Source organism: Neoarius graeffei, chromosome 15 (assembly GCF_027579695.1).
Source record: "Neoarius graeffei isolate fNeoGra1 chromosome 15, fNeoGra1.pri, whole genome shotgun sequence".
Taxonomy (NCBI): Eukaryota; Metazoa; Chordata; class Actinopteri; order Siluriformes; family Ariidae; genus Neoarius; species Neoarius graeffei.
In genome coordinates, this window is record NC_083583.1 from 16,162,841 (window position 1) to 16,188,373 (window position 25,533).

Genomic DNA, 25,533 nt, shown 5'->3' on the forward strand with positions numbered 1-25,533 from the left:
TTATAGCAGTTCATGCATTCCAAGTCTGATGTCTTATTAAGCTTTGATCACCTGCCTCTGAGTTAGCATGCTGCACATGACTGCCCTCTACCTCCAGGCTACTGTTTGATATCGATAGAGCTGACATGAGGAGCTGAGGTCTGACACACACAAGGAGACTACAGGAACTGGGAATTGATGGTGTGAATCGCTTCTGTGGCTCTCTGAGACTGTCTGAGTAAATCTGTACTCGATCGTTCCATATCAAATCAACCACAATCCAGAATCTCCCATGCCCTTTGTCCTTGGGTTTTCATGTTGCTACTGTATTTCCACTTTACTCACCAAATCTACCCAACAAATCTGAAGTTTGCGCTTTCTCAAATTTCATACAGTGTTCAGAGATTAATATTGACTTAAATAATCAATTGAGAAACCTAAACTTTTCTGTGGCTCAGGACTAACAAGTAGAGATCACAAAAACAGCAAAATATAGACCCCTTCGCATGTTTGTAAACGAACCGACCGTTGCCAGGATGCGCGCGCAGCCTGGACCCAGAAACAATGGCGCTGCCCATAGACCGGCATTATGAGCTGTCAGATTATGCCAAATAATTGTCGTTACAAGATCGAGAATGCTACATAAATAAGTTAACTCTAACAAGTGGACATCGCCTACCGGATCCGCATTTAATTAAAGAGTGGATGGACGATGTTAGTAAGTTCCCTGGTATACAATGGCCAGATATATACTCGTACCTTATTGACAAGACTTCAGTGTACACCCACGAAAAACTTCGTGCCTACAAGTCTTTAGACGCATATGATTGTTATGTGCGGGCATGTACAACTTGATTAACAATGGGACATTCATATTCATTTTGTTTTAATCAAATTATGCCAGTGATGTGATGGCAATGTGGCTTTAGCTACAACAGCAAATCCCAACACTAAACAGCAATTTGCAGGAGGTAATGGCATGAAAGGAATGATAGTGTAAAGAGTGCAGCTAAGAGAAATCAGAGCTGCGTAAAAAGCGAGAGGCAGAGAGCAGAAATGAAACTGAACGGGGCGGGAGCTAGGTTAGAGCAGTCAACGTAAGTTGGCATTTAGAGTGAGGGCACACAATTTTACCTTTCCATCCTTGCTTTAAAATTGTGATTTTCGGCAGACACAAATAATGATGGCACAAAATCTGGACTGCTTGAGTCAAGCGAGACCTCTCCTACAAACAAAATTGCATGCAAAGCTAAGTTAACATGCTAACAATATTCATTACATTGTGTAACTATGACCCAGCTAATCAGACAAACGTTACCAAAGTATTTTGCTACATCAATAAACGAAGACTAGAAAGAATAAAAAAGAAAGATTTAATAAATAGCCTGATCTTACCTGTGATGAAGTGGGCGCTGCAAACCCGCGCATTTTTGATGGTGCTTTCATCCCAGTCTACACGTTTGATGGCTTGTAGTCATAGACATCGGCAATTTTTTTGGAATGGGTGAGATCCTGCTGGAATTCTGAACATTTTAACCCCATCACTGCTACGATTCTGACACCTGACAACTCAACAACTAGGCATCGCTGAGTCTTTTTTGAGTCCAGGCTGCGCGCGCAATTTCCTCTTACGTATGAATGACGTTTACTGCGAAGGGGTCTATATATATGTTATTTACCAGCTGGGAGGTCCGTATCGTGAAATACCGTGACCGAGGTCTTGAAAGTACTGAGCGAGGCCCTCTGGGCCGAGGTCAGTATTCAAGGCTGAGGTCACAGTATTTCACCATACGGACCGACCTTAAGCTGGTAAATAATATATTTATTTTTTTCTTTACCAAATTCTAACAGAAAACGAGAGCGCCCGAAAGGGAAAACCGAGCCGAGCTGCCATTTTGAATCCTCATTCACGGCTGTAATGCAAATTGCTTCCTCCTCAGTATACAAGTGCACTTCCATGGCAGGAAAAAAACTACATTTTGCTGCCTATGTAGTCCCCTATTTATACAAAACTGAGTCATTCAGGATTCAGCCATGTTTTTGCTTAGCGTTAGCAACAGTTAGAGGTTTTTAGCTTTCTCCTGAAATGCTTTCTTTTATTTCTTCTTCCTCAGGGTAGTAAAACTCACTTTCGCTGTCCATGCTGTAAAATTAATGTTATTCTCCTGAGAAATGCGAAAATAAATGTTGACAAAAAATTGCTACTATGTTTGTTGTTGTTGTGAACGAGCGAGTCGCCAGAGGTCCGTAACTGGGGTCTGTAACTGGGGTCCGTACCGTACGATACGGACCTGCTCGCCAGCCAATCAGAGCGCAGGATTTGATGGAAACCGGACTGCGAAAAAAAAAATTAACAGTTATTCCAAGAAATTGAGTCGTACATGAGCTGATATCCGACGAGGCGCATAGCACTGAGTTGTCTATAAGCCATGTACGATGAGATTGAGTGGCATAACTGTTTTATTCTATCCACATTCACTGGATTTTGAGAAACGGAGCATTTTTATTTTTTTGAATTCGATAATTAAAAACTTTACACAAAACATCCGACAAAATCATTTCCGCTTAGAATGTAAACAAAGTGGCAAAATGACGGGAGCAATTTGTGAAAAATGCGATAATAATAATAATTCTAGAAAAATAAAAGACACATTCTTACCATCAAATACGTTCATTTCATATTTTGTTGCTTTTTTTTTTAGGCTTTGTTTTCGAGTAGAGTCGGTTGGTTCAGCAACATGCGTCGCCATTTTGTTTTTGTCTACTGACGGTATATGAGCTGATATCCTAGTAGTAGAGTAGCCAGTCAGAGCACACCATTGCTCACATCCAGTGAATGTGGATAGAATAATGTATTTCACATCCCTGTGGCTTTTGAGCAATACCTGAGAATATGCTTCTTGTCGAATGGTTTCACCATTGGTTGATTTGGCATGGAATGCGATGATGAAGTAATCCTGTATTCGTTTTGATTTTTTTATTCCTGTTGAAGGACTCTGTGATATGACTATACAGTATCAATATCGTGACAAGTTATGTCGCAGTATGTTTTTCCGAGGTACAGCATTCAGCTTTGCCGTCTCATCATGGGCTTTTGTCGCTAACGTAACCATGACCTGATGGTGCACAAGTGTCCTCCTGCGCACACGTTCGCATTGCAGTGCTGAGCCTTTTACTCTGTATTTTCCGTCCTGTGTTGCTGTGGATGAAAAAGCATCAGATGCGAGAGTTTTGAGTGGTGCTCATGTTCGACAGACCATCTGTCCGGTGTGGAGGTGGTGGGAGTGTGGAACCAGCAGCGTGTGACAAGTGTTGTTCAGCAGGTTGTGTGTGCAGACCTCATCAGCCTACAGGAGCACGCACTGAGAGCTATTCATCATTTTAGCCTTGTCATGTCGCTACTTCTCAGGCTAGAAAATCCTTAATGAAGGGACCGACAAGGGCTCTGTTGGTGTCATGATGAGCTCTGTGCAGGAGTTACAGAGTTACTAATAAGATCGTCTTAGCAGGCAGAGAGAAAAACCAGCCTTTACCACAGAAGAAACTTGCGGGTTTCAGTGGACGAGATGGAAATGTTTTTAACTTTGAATTTCCTGACGTAACAGGAAGGAAAAATTTTTGACGAGACCCCTACTTTAAGAGCTGCTTTAGCTGAAAAAGCAGAAACGTGCCATTTTGAGGGGTTTTCCATTATTGACATTGCAGGGGCTCCAAAATCCATCCATTATCTCTAGCCGCTTATCCTGTTCTACAGGGTCGCAGGCAAGCTGGAGCCTATCCCAGCTGACTACGGGCGAAAGGCGGGGTACACCCTGGACAAGTCGCCAGGTCATCACAGGGCTGACACATAGACACAGACAACCATTCACACTCACATTCACACCTACGGTCAATTTAGAGTCACCAGTTAACCTAACCTGCATGTCTTTGGACTGTGGGGGAAACCGGAGCACCCGGAGGAAACCCACGCGGACACGGGGAGAACATGCAAACTCCATACGGAAAGGCCCTCACCAGCTGCTGGGCTCAAACCCGGGACCTTCTTGCTGTAAGGCGACAGTGCTAACCACTACACCACCGTGCCGCCCGCTCCAAAATCGTGAATGCTATTTGTTTGTAGTTGGAGATGTTGGCACCTTTGGAGCTGCAAATCTGCAAACATCTGGTATCTCAGCATAAGCGCAACGCAACATGGACAAAACCAGCATGTGAAGAAAACGACCAGTAAATAATATCTCACTGTAGTAGAGAGAATGGAGAAGAAAACCAAAGTACTGAATTTTATTGAAAAGATTGAGGACAAAATGAGTCACATTCATTCTTTAACGCTAATTAGCATCCACGTTTCCTTGACTGCTCATACCAGTCCAGTCAAAGCATGCCCTCTCTCTCTCTCTCGCGCTCTCTCTCTCTCTCTCTCTCTCTCTCTCTCTCTCTCTCTCTCTCTAACCAAATTAATTACCTCGCCCGGGACAGAGTCCACCAGGGGGCGAGGCATTGTTTTCAGTGGGGTTTCTTTGTTAGCAACATTACGAGAAAACGGCTGGACCAATCTTCATGAAACCTTCAGGATAGATGGGCATTGGTCTCAAATAGAACCGCCAACATTTTGAGGGTCATCCGATCAAGGTCACCAAAAAGGTCAAAATCGATTTTGGTGCACATTGTGTTCCAATGTCCCGAATGTGTCCCAAATCACTCTCTACTCACTACATAGTGGACTATATAGTTAGGTCGCCATTTTGTAGTGCTGTCCGTATGTATAGTGATCATTAGTACACCCTATGTAGTGCACTCAAAGTATCTCACAACGCATCACGAATAGTAGTGCCGCACCAAAGAAGTTTTATCATTTAATCAATGAGCTCACTATCTAGTCCTCTATGTAGTAATTCCCTATATAGTGAGAAGGGCATAGTGAACGAGTGAGTGATTTAGGACACAGCATTTGTAACCAATCAGCGCTTATCCTGATCAAGTTTGATTACCTGTGATGTTTCTTGATTAAACTTCGGAAATAATCAGAACTAGAAACTGAATAAGAGAAACCTCGTTATAACTTCGTAGTGTTGGAAGATAATCAGCAGATAAAAAGATAAACGAAATTCACCTTGTGGTTCGCCGAGGCTACTGATTCGATATCAAGTAAGTGGTGTTTATTTTAAGGAAATTTACCTTTTGATTGTCACAGCTTTTGTTTGGTCCTTCTGAAAAGTCAAAAAGTTTTGTAAGTTTTTTTTTTTAAACCTTTTTGGCAGATATTTCGAGTCTTTACACTACGCTTATGAAACTAAATGTTCTCATTAGTATTTGTGACCTTGAAAGAACAGAGGCCACACTTGTGAGATTGAATCAGTTGTTATAACACTAAAATAAGTGCGACCGGGCGAGGTTTGTTTTGCCTGGCAACACTTGTTTCATGCAGTTTTTGTTCCAGTTCGGAGTGTTTACATTTCTCCAAATTCACGATTCGATTTTCCCACAATATATATATTTTTAAAACAAAAAAAGTGAAGAAAATTTTATTAACAAAAAATGCAACATAGACCCTGTGTCCAAAATCACTCACTTGTTCACTACTCCCTACTCTCTATATAGGGAATTACTATATACAGTGGTGCTTGAAAGTTTGTGAACCCTTTAGAATTTTCTATATTTCTGCATAAATATGACCTAAAACATCATCAGATTTTCACACAAGTCCTAAAAGTAGATAAAGAGAACCCAGTTAAACAAATGAGACAAAAATATTATACTTGGTCATTTATTTATTGAGGAAAATGATCCAATATTACATATCTGTGAGTGGCAAAAGTATGTGAAGCTTTGCTTTCAGTATCTGGTGTGACCCCCTTGTGCAGCAATAACTGCAACTAAACGTTTCCGGTAACTGTTGATCAGTCCTGCACACCGGCTTGGAGGAATTTTAGCCCATTCCTCCATACAGAACAGCTTCAACTCTGGGATGTTGGTGGGTTTCCTCACATGAACTGCTCGCTTCAGGTCCTTCCACAACATTTCGATTGGATTAAGGTCAGGACTTTGACTTGGCCATTCCAAAACATTAACTTTATCCTTCTTTAACCATTCTTTGGTAGAACGACTTGTGTGCTTAGGGTCGTTGTCTTGCTGCATGACCCACCTTCTCTTGAGATTCAGTTCATGGACAGATGTCCTGACATTTTCCCTTAGAATTCACTGGTATAATTCAGAATTCATTGTTCCATCAATGATGGCAAGCCGTCCTGGCCCAGATGCAGCAAAACAGGCCCAAACCATGATACTACCACCACCATGTTTCACAGATGGGATAAGGTTCTTATGCTGGAATGCAGTGTTTTTCTTTCTCCAAACATAACACTTCTCATTTAAACCAAAAAGTTCGATTTTGGTCTCATCCGTCCCCAAAACATTTTTCCAATAGCCTTCTGGCTTGTCCACGTGATCTTTAGCAAACTGCAGAGAAGCAGCAGTGTTCTTTTTGGAGAGCAGTGGCTTTCTCCTTGCAACCCTGCCATGCACACCATTGTTGTTCAGTGTTCTCCTGATGGTGGACTCATGAACATTAACATTAGCCAATGTGAGAGAGGCCTTCAGTTGCTTAGAAGTTCCCCTGGGGTCCTTTGTGATCTTCCCGACTATTACACGCCTTGCTCTTGGAGTGATCTTTGTTGGTTGACCACTCCTGGGGAGGGTAACAATGGTCTTGAATTTCCTCCATTTGTACACAATCTGTCTGACTGTGGATTGGTGGAGTCCAAACTCTTTAGAGATGGTTTTGTAACCTTTTCCAGCCTGATGAGCATCGACAACACTTTTTCTGAGGTCCTCAGAAATCTCCTTTGTTTGTGCCATGTTACACTTCCATAAATATGTGTTGTGAAGATCAGACTTTGATAGATCCCTGTTCTTTAAATAAAACAGGGTGCCCACTCACACCTGATTGTCATCCCATTGATTTAAAACACCTGACTCTAATTTCACCTTCAAATTAACTGCTAATCCTAGAGGTTCACATACTTTTGCCACTCGCAGATATGTAATCTCATCTCATCTCATTATCTCTAGCCGCTTTATCCTGTTCTACAGGGTCGCAGGCAAGCTGGAGCCTATGCCAGCTGACTACGGGCGAAAGGCGGGGTACACCCTGGACAAGTCGCCAGGTCATCACAGGGCTGACACATAGACACAGACAACCATTCACACTCTCATTCACACCTACGGTCAATTTAGAGTCACCAGTTAACCTAACCTGCATGTCTTTGGACTGTGGGGGAAACTGGAGCACCCGGAGGAAACCCACGCGGACACGGGGAGAACATGCAAACTCCGCACAGAAAGGCCCTCGCCGGCCACGGGGCTCGAACCCAGACCTTCTTGCTGTGAGGCGACAGTGCTAACCACTACACCACCCTGCCGCCCAGATATGTAATATTGGATCATTTTCCTCAATAAATAAATGACCAAGTATAATATTCTGGTCTCATTTGTTTAACTGGGTTCTCTTTATCTACTTTTAGGACTTGTGTGAAAATCTGATGTTTTAGGTCATATTTATGCAGAAATATAGAAAATTCTAAAGAGTTCACAAACTTTCAAGCACCACTGTAGAGGACTATACTGTATATTGAGCTCATTGATAAAATGAAAAAACGCTTCTGGGCACTCGTCCGTCACGCTGGTATTGATGTCATTACCGTCGCACAATTAAAACGTGCCTTTTTAAAATAAAAAGTCGGCTGGTGGGTTTTCAAAATAATAAATACATGCGTGTATATTTGTGATAAATCCATATTATCCTGAGCGCATTTCCCACATTAATCAATACAAAGTAGCTGCATCTTTCAGTTCTTTTAAATCAAGGCTGAATACTTTCTTCTTTGCCGCTGCCTTTTATTAAATCAAATTTGAGACTTTTAATTTGATTTCTTTCAGCGCGACCGCAATGCATGATGGGATATATTGCTTTGGTTAGTGGCCATCGTTGTCCACTACTTTTCGTGATGCATTGTGGGATACTTCGAGTGCACTATATAGGGTGTAAATAATCCTCACGAGGGTTTCGGACAGCACTACAAAACGGCGTCCTCACTATATGGTGCCCTGTATAGTGAGTAGAGAGCAATTTCGGACACAAGGTTATTTTCCTATTCACCACTTTTACATATCCCACAATCCACTGCACGGTTGGGAACGTCCAATGGCCAGGCCCAGGCTGCTGATAACGGTACAAAAACCAGTACTGGGCTGTATATAATCAGTTTCGATGTTTAAATATCAGATGCAAGCTGAAATGTGATGGTATTAGATTGCTTTGTGTCTAGTTACTGGTTCCCTGGTATTTTTCGTCAGCACAGAAGCTTTTAATCGGTCATCCTTATACATATTATCGCCTATACAGCCCTTTCACTTTCACTCTCTGCGTGAAATACATGTTCAACTCCTCAGCACTGTAACTCTGGCCAACAACTTTAGCAGTGTACATTTACACTGATGTAAATGTGCAATCATCCATCCATCCAACCAACCAACCATCCATCCATCCCAGGCCTCAGAAAATTCTGAGAACCTTCTTGCTGTGAGGTGACAGTGCTAACCACTACACCACCATTTTGAGCAGTATTAATCTTGGAAAAAAAAAAAAAAAAAAACCTGTGAGAACATGTGAACCTGTAATAATATTTGAACATCGAAACTGATTATATACAGCCCAGTATTGGTTTTTGTACCGTTATCAGCAGCCTGGGTCTGGCCAGCGGAAGTTCCCAACCGTGCAGTGGATTGTGGGATATGTGAAAGGGGTGAGTGCCAGAGATGTCCAGAAGCGCCAGTGACTGGTGTTTTTCTTCACCTACACAGACGCTCTATGCCGGCTACTCGATCCCAGAAAAGAATAAAAACCTGCCTTTCAATGTTCAAGTGATTTATATCGTCTCCGCTGCCCGTAATTTGCTACAAATCCAATTATTCCACCACGAAATGGTCTTCGATTCGGGTCTAGCATGACCAGAAGTGACGCCATATTTATTGATCGATTCTTGTGCTCTGATTGGCTAAGCTGGACCATGTGAGCATGCCGTAGTGTATGTAGTTATGTTACAGAGCCAGGCAGCGTACTACAGAGGGCAGCTGAGAAAGCCAAGCAAGTGCGTGCACGCATCTGGAGGGAAATTTCATACATATTTTGCGAATATTTTACAGGGAAATGGTTCGTAATTTATTAGCTGAGAATGCACCAGAAGGCATGTAAATGGAAAAAAAAAATTGGGGGTGGGGCAGTCCTACAGACCCCCCTCACATTAGCTGCCTACTACTTTTTTTTTAGCCGGCTACTTAAGATGTTCAGCTTAAATATTCCTTTTGTTAAATTAAAAAAAAATCATTTTCTTAATAACCAACAAAAGTTATTGACGTGCATTTGTCAAGGTTAGAGTAAAATATAATCTCCTATGAGCTAAAATATTCCTTTTATTAAAAATGAAAAAGTTGCTAACAAATATATTCCTTTTCTTCGTCAACTTTTATGAACCTTTGTACTCTCTCTATTCGCTTCTCTTTTCTTTATCTTTCATCAGGCTGTAGAGAGAGAGAGAGAGTTTGATTTCTTGTAAAATCTGTTTTTTCAGTCAATCGCAAAACAGCTCTCTCTCATTTTAGATCTGTTTTTTGTGTGTTTTTGCCGCAGTAGAGCTGTGTTACTTCCGCCTACAGTGAAGCCACATGCATTTCTGCTCTTGTATGTTCTTGCGCCCTCTTCTCTTCTGTCTCAACCACAGCTTGGAAAACTAAGAAATTACGCAGTCCGATAATAATCAAGATTCATTCTTTATGTAGTGGAAGTTCATTATGTCTAACTATTAAAGCTATTTTAAGTTCGTTTCTTAAGACAAGGATTTTTTAAGATGTTACCTTGTTGACAGTTTCGGCGAGAGTCTTCCGCCTTCTTCAAAACAGTCACCAGATGTCGAGTGGTGACGTGCCTTATCAGCTGATGTTACGCTACGGAGGCGTGAACATCCCGCCCAATTTGACAGGTAGTTCACGCCTCCTGCTGTCAGGTCGCTCCCCCAGGACTGCGCTCCAGGTGTGTGACAGTGCATACGCTCCCTCATCCCGGTTCATCGTCCTCTGTGCCTGCTTGCGTATCTCCACTGCCTCTAAAATCCAATGCTGGTATCTATTTTCTTCAGCGCGAATGACTCTGGCCTCTTCCCAATTCATTATATGATTATGTCGTTTGCAGTGGTATGAAATGGCTGATTTTAAGTTTTCTTGGTTTGCTTTTTCTTTTTCGGATCTTGAGAGTCTTTTTGTTGTTTCTTTTTCACATTCTGTTTGGTGTTCTTTCCTACGAGTATGGAAGCATCTGCCCGTTTCTCCAATATAGACTTTATTACATGACCGGCAAGGGATTTCATAGATGACGTTGCATTTATTGTCCAGTTGTATTTTGTCTTTGGGGTGAACTAGCAGCTGTCGGAGGTTCTTGTATGGTTTGACCGGGGTGTTGATGTGGTATTTCCTCATGGATCGTTGGATGCGTTCTGTAACTCCTTTTATGTATGGTAGTGTGACAAAGCCCCGGTTTGTTTTTTCGGTGTTTTTTCTTGTTTGTTTTTTTCCCTTATTTGTGGCTGTAATTTCCCTTTTCGGATTGCCCACAGTGGATATTGGCAGTTTTTTAATGCCTGTTGGATGTGTTGTTCCTCCTCCTGTCTGTCTTTCTCCTCCGTGATGTTCTGTGTTCGGTCGTATAGTGTTCTGATTACTGACGTTTTGTGTGCGATGGGATGTTCAGATGTCCAGAGAAGATATTGGTCGGTGTGTGTAGGTTTTCTTAAGAAACGAACTTAAAATAGATAAGATTCATTCTTTTATCGTTGATTCGAATTGTCATACATCAATTTGTATCATCGCACAATACAGTGTACTGTTATGAGTATTCGAAACAACGTGACGATGAGGAAGATTCCAGAAAACTTAATCAGGTGAGAGTGATATCGCTACTGTTCCTGAGGTATTATTCTGTCCGTCTCCACTTGTTTTTTTGGAATGTATAGCCTCGCATTTATTTTTTCGTTTTTATTTGACCTCTTCTTGATTATTATGGGATATTTTGTGTAAATTCATGATCTGTAATCATGTTTAAGGTCATTTCAGTTTCAAGTTGTAACACTACAAAATGTCGAAGTTCAGTGGGGGCGAATACTTATGCACACCACTGTATCGGAGGATCCCTTACTTTGTCACTTTCTTTGCTTCATAGTAAGTAGTGCGTGGTTATTAATTGTTGTATTTACATGTTCCTCACACTGCGTACTGTAATTTAAGCTCATGGCGCTCTGCTTGCTGCATTAGCGTTCATGCAGCAGTGTGACGCTGCTCTCTAGCACAATACACTGTGTGTGTGTGTGTGTGTGTGTGTGTGTGTGTGTGTGTGTGTGTGTGTACTCTATTTGGGCTAAATGGTGCGTGGCAGTGGAGGGAGTGCTGCAAGGATTATTCCCTTCAGCAAATAACAAATGCTGCAGGAACTCCGGCTCAGTCGGCAGTCCCTCATCACCACACACACGTCGTACAGGGTCCCAGCTGAGGAAGCAGACTTGACTCACTGTGTATACAGTCTACATGGCAGTTTTACCCAGTAATGTTTTTTGTTTTTCCTAATCATGTATAAACCTGAGCGATGTATTTCACTCCTTCTAACAACCCATTATCATCATCAACACTATACAGGGTGTTTAAAAAAAAAGTTGATATTATTTGAGATGTAAACACTCACATTCACACCTACGCTCAATTTAGAGTCACCAGTTAACCTAACCTGCGTGTCTTTGGACTGTGGGGGAAACCGGAGCACCCGGAGGAAACCCACACAGACACGGGGAGAACATGCAAACTCCACCCCCGTCAGTCACTGGGCTTGAACCTAGAACCTTCTTGCTGTGAGGCGACAGTGCTAACCACTACACCACTGTGCCGCCCTACCTGAGACTTTTTTTTTAAGCAAAGGGGCGTCTCGCACCAAATATTGACATTGTTTCATTTACTATGGCTTACTGCTGTTTATACTATTTTTTTTTAATCCACATTCACTCTACATGAACAATCACACGCTCTGATTGGCTACTCTACTACTAGGATATCAGCTCGTATACTGTGAGTAGATAAAAACCAAATGGCTGAGTGTGTTGCCGAACTAACCGAGGATGAAATAAAAATTCGATTTGAAAATAAAACCCCAAAAAAGTAACAAAATATAGAATGAAAGTATTTGATGGAAAGAACGTACTTTTTTTTTTTTTAACTTTTCAAGAATTATTATTATCGCATTTTTCACAAATTGCTACTGTTATTTTGCCGGTTTGTTTACATTCTAAGCGGAAATTATTTTGTCGGACATTTTATATAAATTTTTTATTTATTGAATTTGCAAAAAATTAAAATGCTCTGTTTCTCAAAATCCAGTGAATGTAGATAGAATAAAACAGTTACTCCACTCAATCTCATCATACATCGCTTATAGACTACTCGGTGCTACACGCCTCGTCAGATGATAGCTCATGCACAACTCGATTTCATGGAATAACTTATATATATATATATATATATATATATATATATATTAGTGCTGTCAAAAATGTCGCGTTATTAACGCGTTAACTTGACTCAATTTTAACGGCGATAATTTTTTTATCGCGAGATTAACGCTCTGTGACATGATGTAGGTTTTTCATAAGCTTTTGAAACTGCCAGGAACTTGGAACAGAGACTTTGCTTAGAAAAACGATAGCAGCTAGACTGTAATGCCACGCCCCGCACAGCCAGAGTCCTCTGCCCTCCTCCCTCAAAGAACCAGCGCGGGCAGGGCGCGCTAGTAGAGATGGGATTTATGGCTCTTTGATGGGATCCGCATCTTTGTGATCCGTTCTTTAAAAAGAGCCGTTCAAAAGACTGGCTCATTTGGCTCTTTTTAAATATTTATTCAGTTTTAAGAAGACAGAGTCTAAAGAAGCCAGATCCCTCTGAACTGTAAACTCAATGCTATCCCAGAAATCCTTCCTGTAATATGCAAATTTGTCCGCCTCTGATTGGACAGCGCGACGCATCAACAGGCAGAAAGTGTAAAAGTACAAAATGTGTTAAGTGAGCTGAAACAGTAAAGATCAGATTCAATGCAATATTTATCAACGAACAACTTCAACTTAATATAATAGGGTGCGATTTGTCAAAAAAACAGAAGGGGGGATGGTTTTTTTTTTAATCATGAAACGTCACAAAATTAAGGTAACAATAGGCTAACAGCTCAATAACATCCGATGATATCAAATGAATAACACTAAATGAAAACGAACACTAAACCAGAGATAGTAAATTCATCTTCCTATCTCTCTGACTAAATACACGAACACTAACACACAACAAAGTTCGCATGGCTTGTCGCGTTGCTGTGATGTTTCTCTCCCTCCGGATTAAATGGACAGTGACTCGAAAATCACTGAAATACATGAATACTAAATGAACAGTTTGCTCTGATGGCGCAGTTCATGTGGCCTTTTCTGCTTTCCCGTCAGTGCGCTCTCCGCCGCGTTTCGCCCTTCTTTAATCCACATTTCTGCGAATTTCTCAGCAGGGAAGGAACGCACGTCTGGCCCATTGACAGCGAGGAAAAGAAGGCTGTCAGTGTGGATACATTCATTCTGTTGCGCTCATCAGTAAGGATGTGATTCATGGCGCTAAATCCACGTTCACACTCTGATTATCTACAATGTATCTATTTGCTGGGGACGTTCGTAGGGTTGCCAACTTTCTCATATCCAAATGAGGGACACTTTGTTCCGGGTGCGGACAAGTACCGGTACAGGCCCTGTACACGCACCCCAGCGTCCCAAAATAGTTACAGTACCGAATCGCCTTTAGGTGAGGGTTTCAAATGTAGGCCACTACAAATTCATTTCTAAAATAGAGCTTTTAAAAATTAATAGACCAATTAATGGATATTTTTAAGTAACTTAATGCAAAATAACAAACAATTCTAATATTATTGTCTCATTTTTCTCTTTTAAACTTTGGCCAAATAATTCATCAGGCCACATTTATGAAGGCAATGTCATAAACTGAAAAATGATTTGCTGTAGCTGTAAAACCCTGATATTTGCTTAATTGTCCATTTGAAAACCCTAAGAACCTTCTGCAATGCTTCATAGCAGAAGAAGAAGAGAGAAAGACATCACAAAGGCAGGAGTGAGGCAGAAAAGCTCCCCTACTATAGGCTGAGGTCTATCCTGTTTCGGAAGGTTTTTTTTAAGCTATCTGCTATCCTTATCGAACAGTTAGGCTGTATCCACTGGCTGCACCATCTGCTCTAGTTTAATTTGATGCCTATTTTGTCAGTATAGCTTAAAAATTCAGGATATGGCAACAGTGAATGGTTTTAAATCGCAGATGACCGCGACTCGCGGTAATAGCGCTTCTCACGGCAATTACGCGATTTACACCACAGCATTGGAGTGAGGGGCAGGATCTGTCCCTGACAGGACAAATTAAAATTACCCAAAAAACGGGATGTCCCGCCCAATACGGGACGGTTGGCAACCCTAGACGTTCGTGAACATCAAAGCTGCCACTTCGGGTCATTTTGAAAGTGAGTGCAATGTAGACCATAGAAAACTGTGTCACAGCATGCCTGTCATGTCAACTTTTTTTTTGGTTTGTTTGTTTTATTGACGGGGTTGTCCCCGAGGATTTTTTTTCAGAAGAGATAAAAACCAGAGGGGGGGATGATCCCCACCATCCCCCCCAGCAAATCGCACCCAGATAATAGTGTACTTTATATTATAATCAAGCATGTCAAGCCTACCGTCACTGTGTAACCTGTCTCTCCGATAGAGTAACTCAAGCAGTAGATCACTTCACTCATGGTTCTCTTGTTAGTCTCGGGACGAAGAGCCACGGTGCTCAGCTTAGGTTTCAGTTAGCAGTGGGTGTGTCAAGACGTATTATGCTTTGCAATAAGAAAAACATTGGTACAAAGCAAGCCCATTCACTTTTTTATGCTGGTAAGAGAATTACAATGGTTTTTCGTGTGACAAAAATGTGCGATTAAATTGCGATTAATCGCGAGTTAACTATGACAGTCGCGACATTAATCGCGATTAAATATTTTAATCGCTTGACAGCACTAATATATATATATATATATATATATATATGTGTGTGTGTGTGTGTGTGTGAATATCCCAGAAACTGCATAGTCTAAGCAAATGAAACTGAACAGGCTTAATGTTGAGCAATATAAGATTTATTCCTCAAAATTTGAATGAGAGATTCAAAGGTATGTGGATTCCATGAACGATTTCACAAATTTTCAGCATTCGCGATCCCGCTCGCTCAACCGTCTCTTCTGATGCTGGTGGTCGTCCAGATCCTTTTGCCCTGCACACACACAGCCTTCCTCTTTGGACTTTTTGTGCCGTGTCCAAATCTGCATTGCAGTTGGTGCATTTTTAGAGAATTCTCTCATAAATGCACGCTGCGCAGTCTTGTTCGAGCGTACTCTAACACACAAAACGCCTTTTCTTTTCCAGTGAATGGCATTTCTATACCTAAAAAGATAAAAACATTAAACATAAAATTTTGACCTGTTTCCACACATGCTGTTAAAACTTGAGGTCAACTGAACGAGAATTGGCAAAGTTATGAGATTGTGAAATGATATCAGGTTATTTTTTTAAATGCCCTGTATATTGTTTATTATTACGTCATGAACAATTATTCGCCAAAGGCAAGGTGAATATCGGTGATTTATTATATGTCACGAGCTACTTCCGGTAAAATTGTGCGCTCGGATTGGTTCCTTGGCGGCCAGTATTTTCCTGTAATGCCCATGGGTGATTATGGACTTTTTTGCCAAGGCACAAAACAAAATGACAAACAAATGTATTGACTTCAATGCTGCAAAAAACAAACAAACAAAACAACAAAAAAAGATGAATTGGGAATCAAAAACGGCTGAAAGACAAACGAGTCACCGAGTTATTCAAGAAATGAGCAACGAAGAGTATTCTTCGTTGAAGAGCATGGGGCAGCACGGTGGCGTAGTGGTTAACACTGCCACGTCACAGCAAGAATGTTCTGGGTTCGAGCCCAGTGGCTGAACTCACAACTCATGTTTGTGGAAATGTATCATGGCACGAACAAAGGAGATTTCTGAGGACCTCAGAAAAAGCATTGTTGATGTTCATCAGCCTGGAAAAGCTTATAAAACCATCTCTAAAGAGTTTGGACTCCACCAATCCACAGTCAGACAGATTGTGTACAAATGGAGGAAATTCAAGACCACGGTTACCCTCCCCAGGAGTGGTCGACCAACAAAGATCACTCCAAGAGCAAGGTATGTAAGAGTCGGTGAGGTCACAAAGGACCCCAGGGTAACTTCTAAGCAACTGAAGGCCTCGCTCACATTGGCTAATGTTAATGTTCATGAGTCTATCATCAGGAGAACACTGAACAACAATGGTGTGCATGGCAGGGTTGCAAGGAGAAAGCCACTGCTCTCCAAAAAGAACATTGCTGCTCATCTGCAGTTTGCTAAAGATCACGTGGACAAGCCAGACGGCTATTGGAAAAATGTTTTGTGGACGGATTAGACCAAAATAGAACTTTTTGGTTTAAATGAGAAGTGTTATGTTTGGAGAAAGGAAAACGCTGCATTCCATCACAAGAACCTTATCCTGTCTGTGAAACATGGTGGTGGTAGTGTCATGGTTTGGGCCTGTTTTGCTGCATCTGGGCCAGGATGGCTTGCCATCATTGGTGGAATAACGGATACTGAATTATACCAGCGAATTCTAAAGGAAAATGTCAGGACATCTGTCCATGAACTGAATCTCAAGAGAAGGTGGGTCATGCAGCAAGACAACGACCCTAAGCACACAAGTCGTTCTACCAAAGAATGGTTAAAGAAGAATAAAGTGAATGTTTTGGAATGGCCAAGTCAAAGTCCTGACCTTAATCCAATCGAAATGTTGTGGAAGGACCTGAAGTGAGCAGTTCATGTGAGGAAACCCACCAACATCCCAGAGTTGAAGCTGTTCTGTACGGAGGAACGGACTAAAATTCCTCCAAGCCGGTGTGCAGGACTGATCAACAGTTACCGCAAACGTTTAGTTGCAATTATTGCTGCACAAGGGGGTCACACCAGATACTGAAAGCAAAGGTTCCAGGCATAATATTTTTGTCTCATTTGTTTAACTGGGTTCTCTTTATCTACTTTTAGGACTTGTGTGAAAATCTGATGATGTTTTAGGTCATATTTATGCAGAAATATAGGAAATTCTAAAGGGTTCACAAACTTTCAGGCACCACTGTACCTTGGCTAAGTTGTAGGCATTGCTGTTTTGTTTGTTTGTTTGCTTGTTTTTTCTTATCATGACAGACTGATACTCCTCGAGCTAAAACTAACTAATTCTTTGCTGGTGATCCCTGGTTTTCCAGTTAGCGCAATATTTAAGCTGATCTATCACCAATCTTTTAGCTAGCTTGCATTAAGCAGGATGTTAGAACGCCCAGAGATCTTCAACCACTAAAGCTGGAACTGATTAACAGTCCAGTCCTCACCTCAGCCGTATTAGCAAGCAAAATTAGTGCTCTCCACTGAGCTCGTAGTGAAAACAAGGCAGATGGATTTTTGATGGAAAACTGAGACGCAAGGATGGCAGGCAGGTCGAAGTGAGTGAAGCTGATTACAGAACAGCATCCCAATTACAAGCAGTGTGAGGCAGCGAGGGCTACATGATCCTGATTCGCTCTGCTCTGTAAGACCTTTTAGCAGACGAGGCTTCAATGATGCTATCTTCGAAAAGATCAAACAGTGTCTTTGATGGGAGGTCAGAATGGATGTTGGATGGTATTTCTTTTTCTTAACTATCAGCAGGTCTTGAGATTGTAATCTCTCAAACCAGACTTCTTGCATTTGCTGTAGATTCGGGTACTTTGTTACTACATGTATGTGGAAGTATGTACACGCAAGTAGGTGATTGATGTGCAACCAACCAACCATGATTTTTTTTTTTTTTTTTTTTGTAACTTCACTGCAAACTCGAAGGAGGTTCTTATTTATTAGCCATATTTATTGGAGAAGCCATAGCCTAAAGGCTAGAGAAGCAGGTTTGGGACCAAAAGGTTGCAGGTTCGATTTCCTGGCCCAGCAGGAACCCTGCTGGTGCCCTCGAACAAGGTACCTAATAGGGGTGGGCAAAAATATCGATACGGGGATATATCGCGATACTTTGTCTTCCAATTCAATATCGATACTCAAAATTTGAATATCGATATTTTTTCAAATAATAAATCATGTTTCAGACGGGTTGTAAATCCAGTACGACTTCCGCACCTCCGCTCCGCAAGGTGTCGCTGTGCTGCTACCTCACTGCAAGGCACACTTCGTCTTCTCTTTTTTTCCCAGCGGTTGCAGTGAGGGAAAAAAACAAGCAAGCATGGCTGTTAACGTAAACCTAGAGACACCGCCGAACTTTAAGGCAGATGTTTGGAGGCACTTTGGATTCCAAAGGAAAGGAGAAAAAAAAAAACAGTGAGCTGGACAAAGAGTACGCACTCTGCAAAACCTGTTTCGCTCCAATTAGATATTCAATTTCTACTGCAGGTGACATAATCAGCTCTCAGAGGAGCTGTCTCACCTCTGAGCATGCTGACCAGTTGCTCTTCCTGAAGAAGAACATGCAGTTTTGAAATGTGTGCTCACAGTACAGGTTTGGATTAAACTTTACGCAAGTACTAAGCACAAGTTAAATGTTCTCCGGTATATGTTGTCAAGTTTACAAAGAACAAATTGATATTAGTGTTAGCACTGAAATGTATGTGCAGTCTGCAGTGCAAGTTTTAAGTTTTCATAAAACAATTTGATTCTGCTTGTTAAGCAGCACTGATGTGTCCATGCTTACAGAAAAGTTGAGAATGCTAGCACAGAAATGGAAATTTTCTGTATGTTGTAGTGAAGCAACTCTTGGTTTTGCCAGCAGTAGAATAGAGACAAATATATGTCTGGCAAGAGTGTGTAGTTATGTATGTGAAATGTAATTTTACAGTTGTCAATAAATTCTGATTTTCTTCAGTGACACAGATATCGTGATGTGGTTGAAATTTCTTGCAATATATCGATTATCGCTGAATCGCTGTACCGTGATATTATCGTTATCGTGGGCAAAATATCGCCATAGTATCGTATCGTGAGGTATCTGGTGATACCCAGCCCTAGTACCTAACCCCTAACTGCTCCCCAGGCTGCTCTGGGTATGCTGTACGTCGGTCTGTATAAGAGTGTCTGTCTGCTAAATGTAATGTAATTAATGTAATTAGCCACTGATGCACTAATAACTCTGCCTCTGCAGTTCCTCCACAGTTTCGAAAGACACCGTCCAACACTTATGCACATGAGGCTACGGACATAGTGTTCGAGTGTGAAGCAACTGGATCCCCTGCCCCCACCATCAAATGGGTTAAAAATGGAGACGCCGTGGTTCCCAGTGACTATTTCCGAATTCTGGTGAGTCTTTAGTTCCTTTGTTTGTGTCTGAGATTCCATAAAGGCAGTCAAATGATAAATGTGCAGTTACACTGTGTTCCATTTGCCTTGGAAGTCGGACGTCTGAGCTGGGAACGACGTCACACCCTAGTTGACCGCATTCCAGTGTAGAAGTCCAGAAAAAACAATACCAGCAATTTCTCGCCGTTGTTGGCTATGGCCTAATGGTTAGAGAAGCAGCTTTGGGACCAAAACAGGGACGGATCCAGCCCTAGAATCTGCACATTCGCAGAAATATTTTCACTAATTTGTATCCCCCGCTGGCCAAAAGGCCCAAAGGGGGATTATGTTGTGGTGACTTCTGGCTATCAATCCGTCCATCCATCCCGGAAAGGGTGCTCACCTTCTGAAGTCAACTCCTCTGACAATTTTTGGAGGAATTTCATGAAACTTGACAGGATTCTTTGTTATATGTCGTTAATACACGTATTGTAATTTCGTTCAATTCAGTCGCATTTTACCAGAGTTATGGCCTAGTTGCCAGAGGGGGATATTGTGCTCTCAGAGCACTCTTGTACCAGATCACTTTGGATTTTCACAGGGCCGTAGAGCACGCCGAGACCTTTCCGAAGAGGGCAGCCACGGCCTACTACGACCGCGGCTCGGCCCCCTATTCACTCCTGAAGCTCTGAGCGTGCGCTGCTCACCGAAAACTTTAATATGAGCCCTGGTTCCAGCTGCTTGAGCACGTAGGGATTTAAAAATTCATAACTTGGCCACTGAAAGTCCTAGCATGCCAAACTTCACAGGCACCTCCCTCTCCCCAAGACCTTTCGATACAGCCCAGGCTCGGCCCGCTACGACTACGGCTCGGCCCGTTATTCACAGCAAATTTAGACATCTGTCTGGAGCATTTTATTGGTTTGACCTAGATTCTTTGTTTCAAAGCATCGTGAGAATACAGGTAATGAGGTCATGTAAGCATCCCCGCTTACCACAGGTGGTCGGATCCTGAACCATTGGTCTGTTGGTTGAGCATGGCTATAACCCATGTAGCCAGCTAGCGGTAAAGTAAACAAACACCCCGTAACCAATGCCAAGTGGTGCACATATATTTCTGACCGATGCATGTGTATCGGTTGCATCGGTCTGGATCTGATCCATCCCTGACCAAAAGGTTGCTGGTTTGATTCCCTGGACCAGCAGAAATGGCTGAAGTGCCCTTGAGCAAGGTACCTAACCCCGAACTGCTCCCCAGGCTGCTCTGGGTATTGTTGTATGTCACTCTGGATAAGAGTGTCTGCTAAATGTTAACGACAGCACATGATGCTGTATTTTCTGGACACAAACACGGTAGCAACATGCCCACAGAAAGAAGTCTGCGTACGACTGATTTCATTAATGAGATGCAATTAAGACAGAAGTGTATAAAGAAAAAAACCAGTATATTACTACAGCGTTCACTATGTTGACACACGGAGCAGCCATCTTGGATTTTGAGGTCAGGGTTGGTGAGGTTCCCCCGACTTTCCGAGTCTGGAATCTGATATCAGAGGGCAGCGTTCCAGTTGATATTTCCGACTAAGAACTCGAAAATCCAGATTTTCCCAGTACAAATGGAGCGCACCATTATCTCTACGACTGCGGATTGTTATGATTATAAATGAGCGCTGATCTGAGAATGCAGAGGACTTCGAAGAGCTTGTGTTATGTGGTTTTTCAGAAAGAGCAGAATCTGCAGGTGCAGGGTCTGGTGAAGACGGATGAGGGGTTTTATCAGTGTCTAGCCGAGAACGAAGTGGGAAACATACAGGCCAGCGCTCAGCTCATCATTCTAGACCAAGGTACGTATCTGTTAAACATATATCCTGTTTTGTACTCTCACACCAGTAGTGTACTGACAAAATTTGCTTCAAGTTACAGATTTCTGAAATTGACTCAGGATTCAAGGTTCATATTATGATGATTTTGAACTTGCATCTAAATATGTGTAATTATTATTATTATTATTTTTTTTTTTACAAAAAAAAACACCAAACCCTCTCTTTATTATATAGACACGTGTGTTTTACTGGGAAATATGCCACTCGTATTTTTCATACGGGCTCCATCGGGACATGGAGACCCAAAACCGTGACATAAATCTCTATATGTCACTTGTGAGAAAATTGATGAATTGTTTGGATAAATTTGGGTACTTTTTTGTTTGTGAATGTGTCGATATAATTAAAAGAAACTCGCACGTTAGCTTGACGATATGAAGTTTATCTTCTCGTGTTGAAAAACTCGCATTTTTCATACGAAATACATCACGGATCTGAGTGACATATTTAAATAATATTGGCTGGTGTTGAGTGGTATATCAGATATATTCCATTCAGCTAGCATGATACTGAACAAGTCGAAGACAAGTATTATTATTATTAATAGTATCGAAGACATTATTATTATTATTATTATTATTATTATTATTATTATAATACATTCTCTTAGTATCAGCATTCTTGAAGGCCAACGCTAGCTTACCCACGACTCGGTGCTGTTAGCGCTCCAGTCCAGTTACCTTCCAGTCATTGTAGCGTTAGCAAAGGCCAATACAAGCGCAGTCAAGCCAAATATTTTTATTATTATTTTCCCTCTGTAATTTACTTAATTACTTTTAAAATCAACATCGACAGCTACATACAACGGAACGACCTGGCAGCCAAAATTCTCACAAAATCTTCCATATTTAACGAAGCAAACCTAGCGGCCATGCTTCTTTACAAATTGTCACAGTCGCTCACTATTGCGGACGTTTTACATCTCTGACGTGACATCATGTTGCCTTGACAACCATGCAATATCGTAAACCATATTCAACGCTCATTCTCCACTGGGTAGAGTGACATAATACACGTAGGATAAGCGATATGCTAACAATATTGCATGCTGGGCGGCACGGTGGTGTAGTGGTTAGCGCTGTCGCCTCACAGCAAGAAGGTCCGAGTTCGAGCCCCGTGGCCGGCGAGGGCCTTTCTGTGTGGAGTTTGCATGTTCTCCCCGTGTCCGCGTGGGTTTCCTCCGGGTGCTCCGGTTTCCCCCACAGTCCAAAGACATGCAGGTTAGGTTAACTGGTGACTCTAAATTGAGCGTAGGTGTGAATGTGAGTGTGAATGGTTGTCTGTGTCTATGTGTCAGCCCTGTGATGACCTGGCGACTTGTCCAGGGTGTACCCCGCCTTTCGCCCGTAGTCAGCTGGGATAGGCTCCAGCTTGCCTGCGACCCTGTAGAAGGATAAAGCGGCTAGAGATAATGAGATGAGATGAGATATTGCATGCTATCAAACCAAGTGAACGAAACATGCTAGAAACACATCTTTTTATCCCATCGAGAAAGTGTCCTGTATGGATAATAAGTCCCGATATTTCACTCCGATGAGGTCACTCCCAGTGTTTTCCTGCTGACTAGATGCGCACTGTCAAACTGATGAACTGGTTCAAATTAAAATTCTTTTAATTAACTTGTGTATTTTCTTTTTTTTTTTTGTGGATGTGTCCATATAATATAAAGAAAATTACACGGTGGTGCAAAGATATGAAGTTTATCTTCTCGTGTAGTATATATTGTGAATATGTAAATATCTGCACTGTTTATCACTGCTTTCACCTTTCTACTAAATTTCTTTACTCGAACCAGTAAGTTACGAGTGATTTTGTATTTTATTTTTGCTTTGGTTTGATAGAATTTGAGCTCCATGCCACAAGAAATGGAAAATAATTCTTCGCATTACTGACTTTTATACTCCAATAAAATAGCTCTACAATAGTTCTCATTATCCGTTCAGATCTTATTGACGCAGGCTGCTTTCACACTTGGCGTATTTTCCTCATCCACCCGAGTATGTTTCACGCGTAATCCCATGTGAAGTAGCTGTGAGTCAAATGGAATGTGGCCAGTTTTAAAAGCGGCACTTTTCAGAAAAGCAGTGAATGATGTCAAGTGTTATTTTAATTTATTATTTTTTTTTTTAATCTCAGTGGAAAAAAAAGCTGCTTGCCAATTGGGCAGCAAAGCAAGAAAAACAAACGTGTTGAACAAACTGCTGATATAAAACGAGTCTTGTTGGTATGGAAATATTAGGGTATTTATGATACACTGAATGGAAAATATTTCATTTCCAATATTCCAACATAACATAAATAGAGTCGTGTTCAAATCAATAGCAGTGCATTTTTAAAAAGTGAATAAAGTGAAATATTTTAAAAATATTTTATTCATATTTCAAATGCCATGGAAACGTTACACGTACAATTCCAAATCAAACCATTAACAAATTTTTATCAAGTCTGCATTTTTCTTTTACAGGAAGCAAATAAAAGGAATATTAATCTGTTCAAAGAAATAGCAGTGTCGACATTTTTCTCTTCAAACTCAAACTGAGTAATATTTAGTTGCATAAGCATTGTTTTTGATAACTGCTGCATATCTGCATTGCATCAAGTCAACCAATTTCTGGCACCTGTAAACAAATACAGTGGTGCTTGAAAGTTTGTGAACCCTTTAGAATTTTCTAGATTTCTGCATAATATGATCTAAAACATCATCAGATTTTCACACAAGTCTTAAAAGTAGATAAAGAGAACTCAGTTAAACAAATGAGACCAAAATATTATACTTGGTCATTTATTTATTGAGGAAAATGATCCAGTATTACATATCTGTGAGTGGCAAAAGTATGTGAAGCTTTGCTTTCAGTATCTGGTGTGACCCCCTTGTGCAGCAATAACTGCAACTAAACGTTTGCGGTAACTGTTGATCAGTCCTGCACACCGGCTTGGAGGAATTTTAGCCCATTCCTCCGTACAGAACAGCTTCAACTCTGGGATGTTGGTGGGTTTCCTCACATGAACTGCTCGCTTCAGGTCCTTCCACAACATTTCGATTGGATTAAGGTCAGGACTTTGACTTGGCCATTCCAAAACATTCACTTTATTCTTCTTTAACCATTCTTTGGTAGAACGACTTGTGTGCTTAGGGTCGTTGTCTTGCTGCATGACCCACCTTCTCTTGAGATTCAGTTCATGGACAGATGTCCTAACGCTTCTCATTTAAACCGAAAAGTTCTATTTTGGTCTCATCCGTCCACAAAACATTCTTCCAATAGCCTTCTGGCTTGTCCACGTGATCTTTAGCAAACTGCAGACGAGCAGCAATGTTCTTTTTGGAGAGCGGTGGCTTTCTCCTTGCAACCCTGCCATGCACACCATTGTTGTTCAGTGTTCTCCTGATGGTGGACTCATGAACATTAGCCAATGTGAGAGAGGCCTTCAGTTGCTTAGAAGTTACCCTGGGGTCCTTTGTGACCTCGCCGACTATTACACGCCTTGCTCTTGGAGTGATCTTTGTTGGTCGACCACTCCTGGGGAGGGTAACAATGGTCTTGAATTTCCTCCATTTGTACACAATCTGCCTGACTGTGGATTGGTGGAGTCCAAACTCTTTAGAGATGGTTTTGTAACCTTTTCCAAAGTGATGAGCATCAACAACGCTTTTTCTGAGGTCCTCAGAAATCTCCTTTGTTCGTGCCATGGTACACTTCCACAAACATGTGTTGTAAAGATCAGACTTTGATAGATCCCTGTTCTTTAAATAAAACAGGGTGCCCACTCACACCTGATTGTCATCCCATTGATTGAAAACACCTGACTCTAATTTCACCTTCAAATTAACTGCTAATCCTAGAGGTTCACATACTTTTTGCCACTCACAGATATGTAATATTGGATCATTTTCTTCAATAAATAAACGACCAAGTATAATATTTTTGTCTCATTAGTTTAACTGGGTTCTCTTTATCTACTTTAAGGACTTGTGTGAAAATCTGATGATGTTTTAGGTCATATTTATGCAGAAATATAGAAAATTCTAAAGGGTTCACAAACTTTCAAGCACCACTGTATTTCAGCCCAGGATGAACGAACTATAGTCCACAGTTCCTGTGAATTTTTGGGTTTTGCTTCAGAAACTAC

The 25,533-nt window shown here is 41.4% G+C and overlaps 1 protein-coding gene across 7 annotated transcripts in view; it reads left to right on the plus strand.

Moving 5' to 3' along the window:
* The window catches only part of neo1a (neogenin 1a), a 444,233-nt gene that overhangs the window by 307,854 nt on the left and 110,846 nt on the right, over positions 1–25,533 (plus strand). For all 7 annotated transcript variants that reach the window (XM_060940914.1, XM_060940915.1, XM_060940916.1 and 4 more), the window contains exons 6-7: positions 19,389–19,543; positions 21,246–21,366. In XM_060940914.1, the coding sequence (XP_060796897.1) occupies positions 19,389–19,543; positions 21,246–21,366 (276 nt within the window). The remainder of the gene's footprint in view (positions 1–19,388; positions 19,544–21,245; positions 21,367–25,533) is intronic.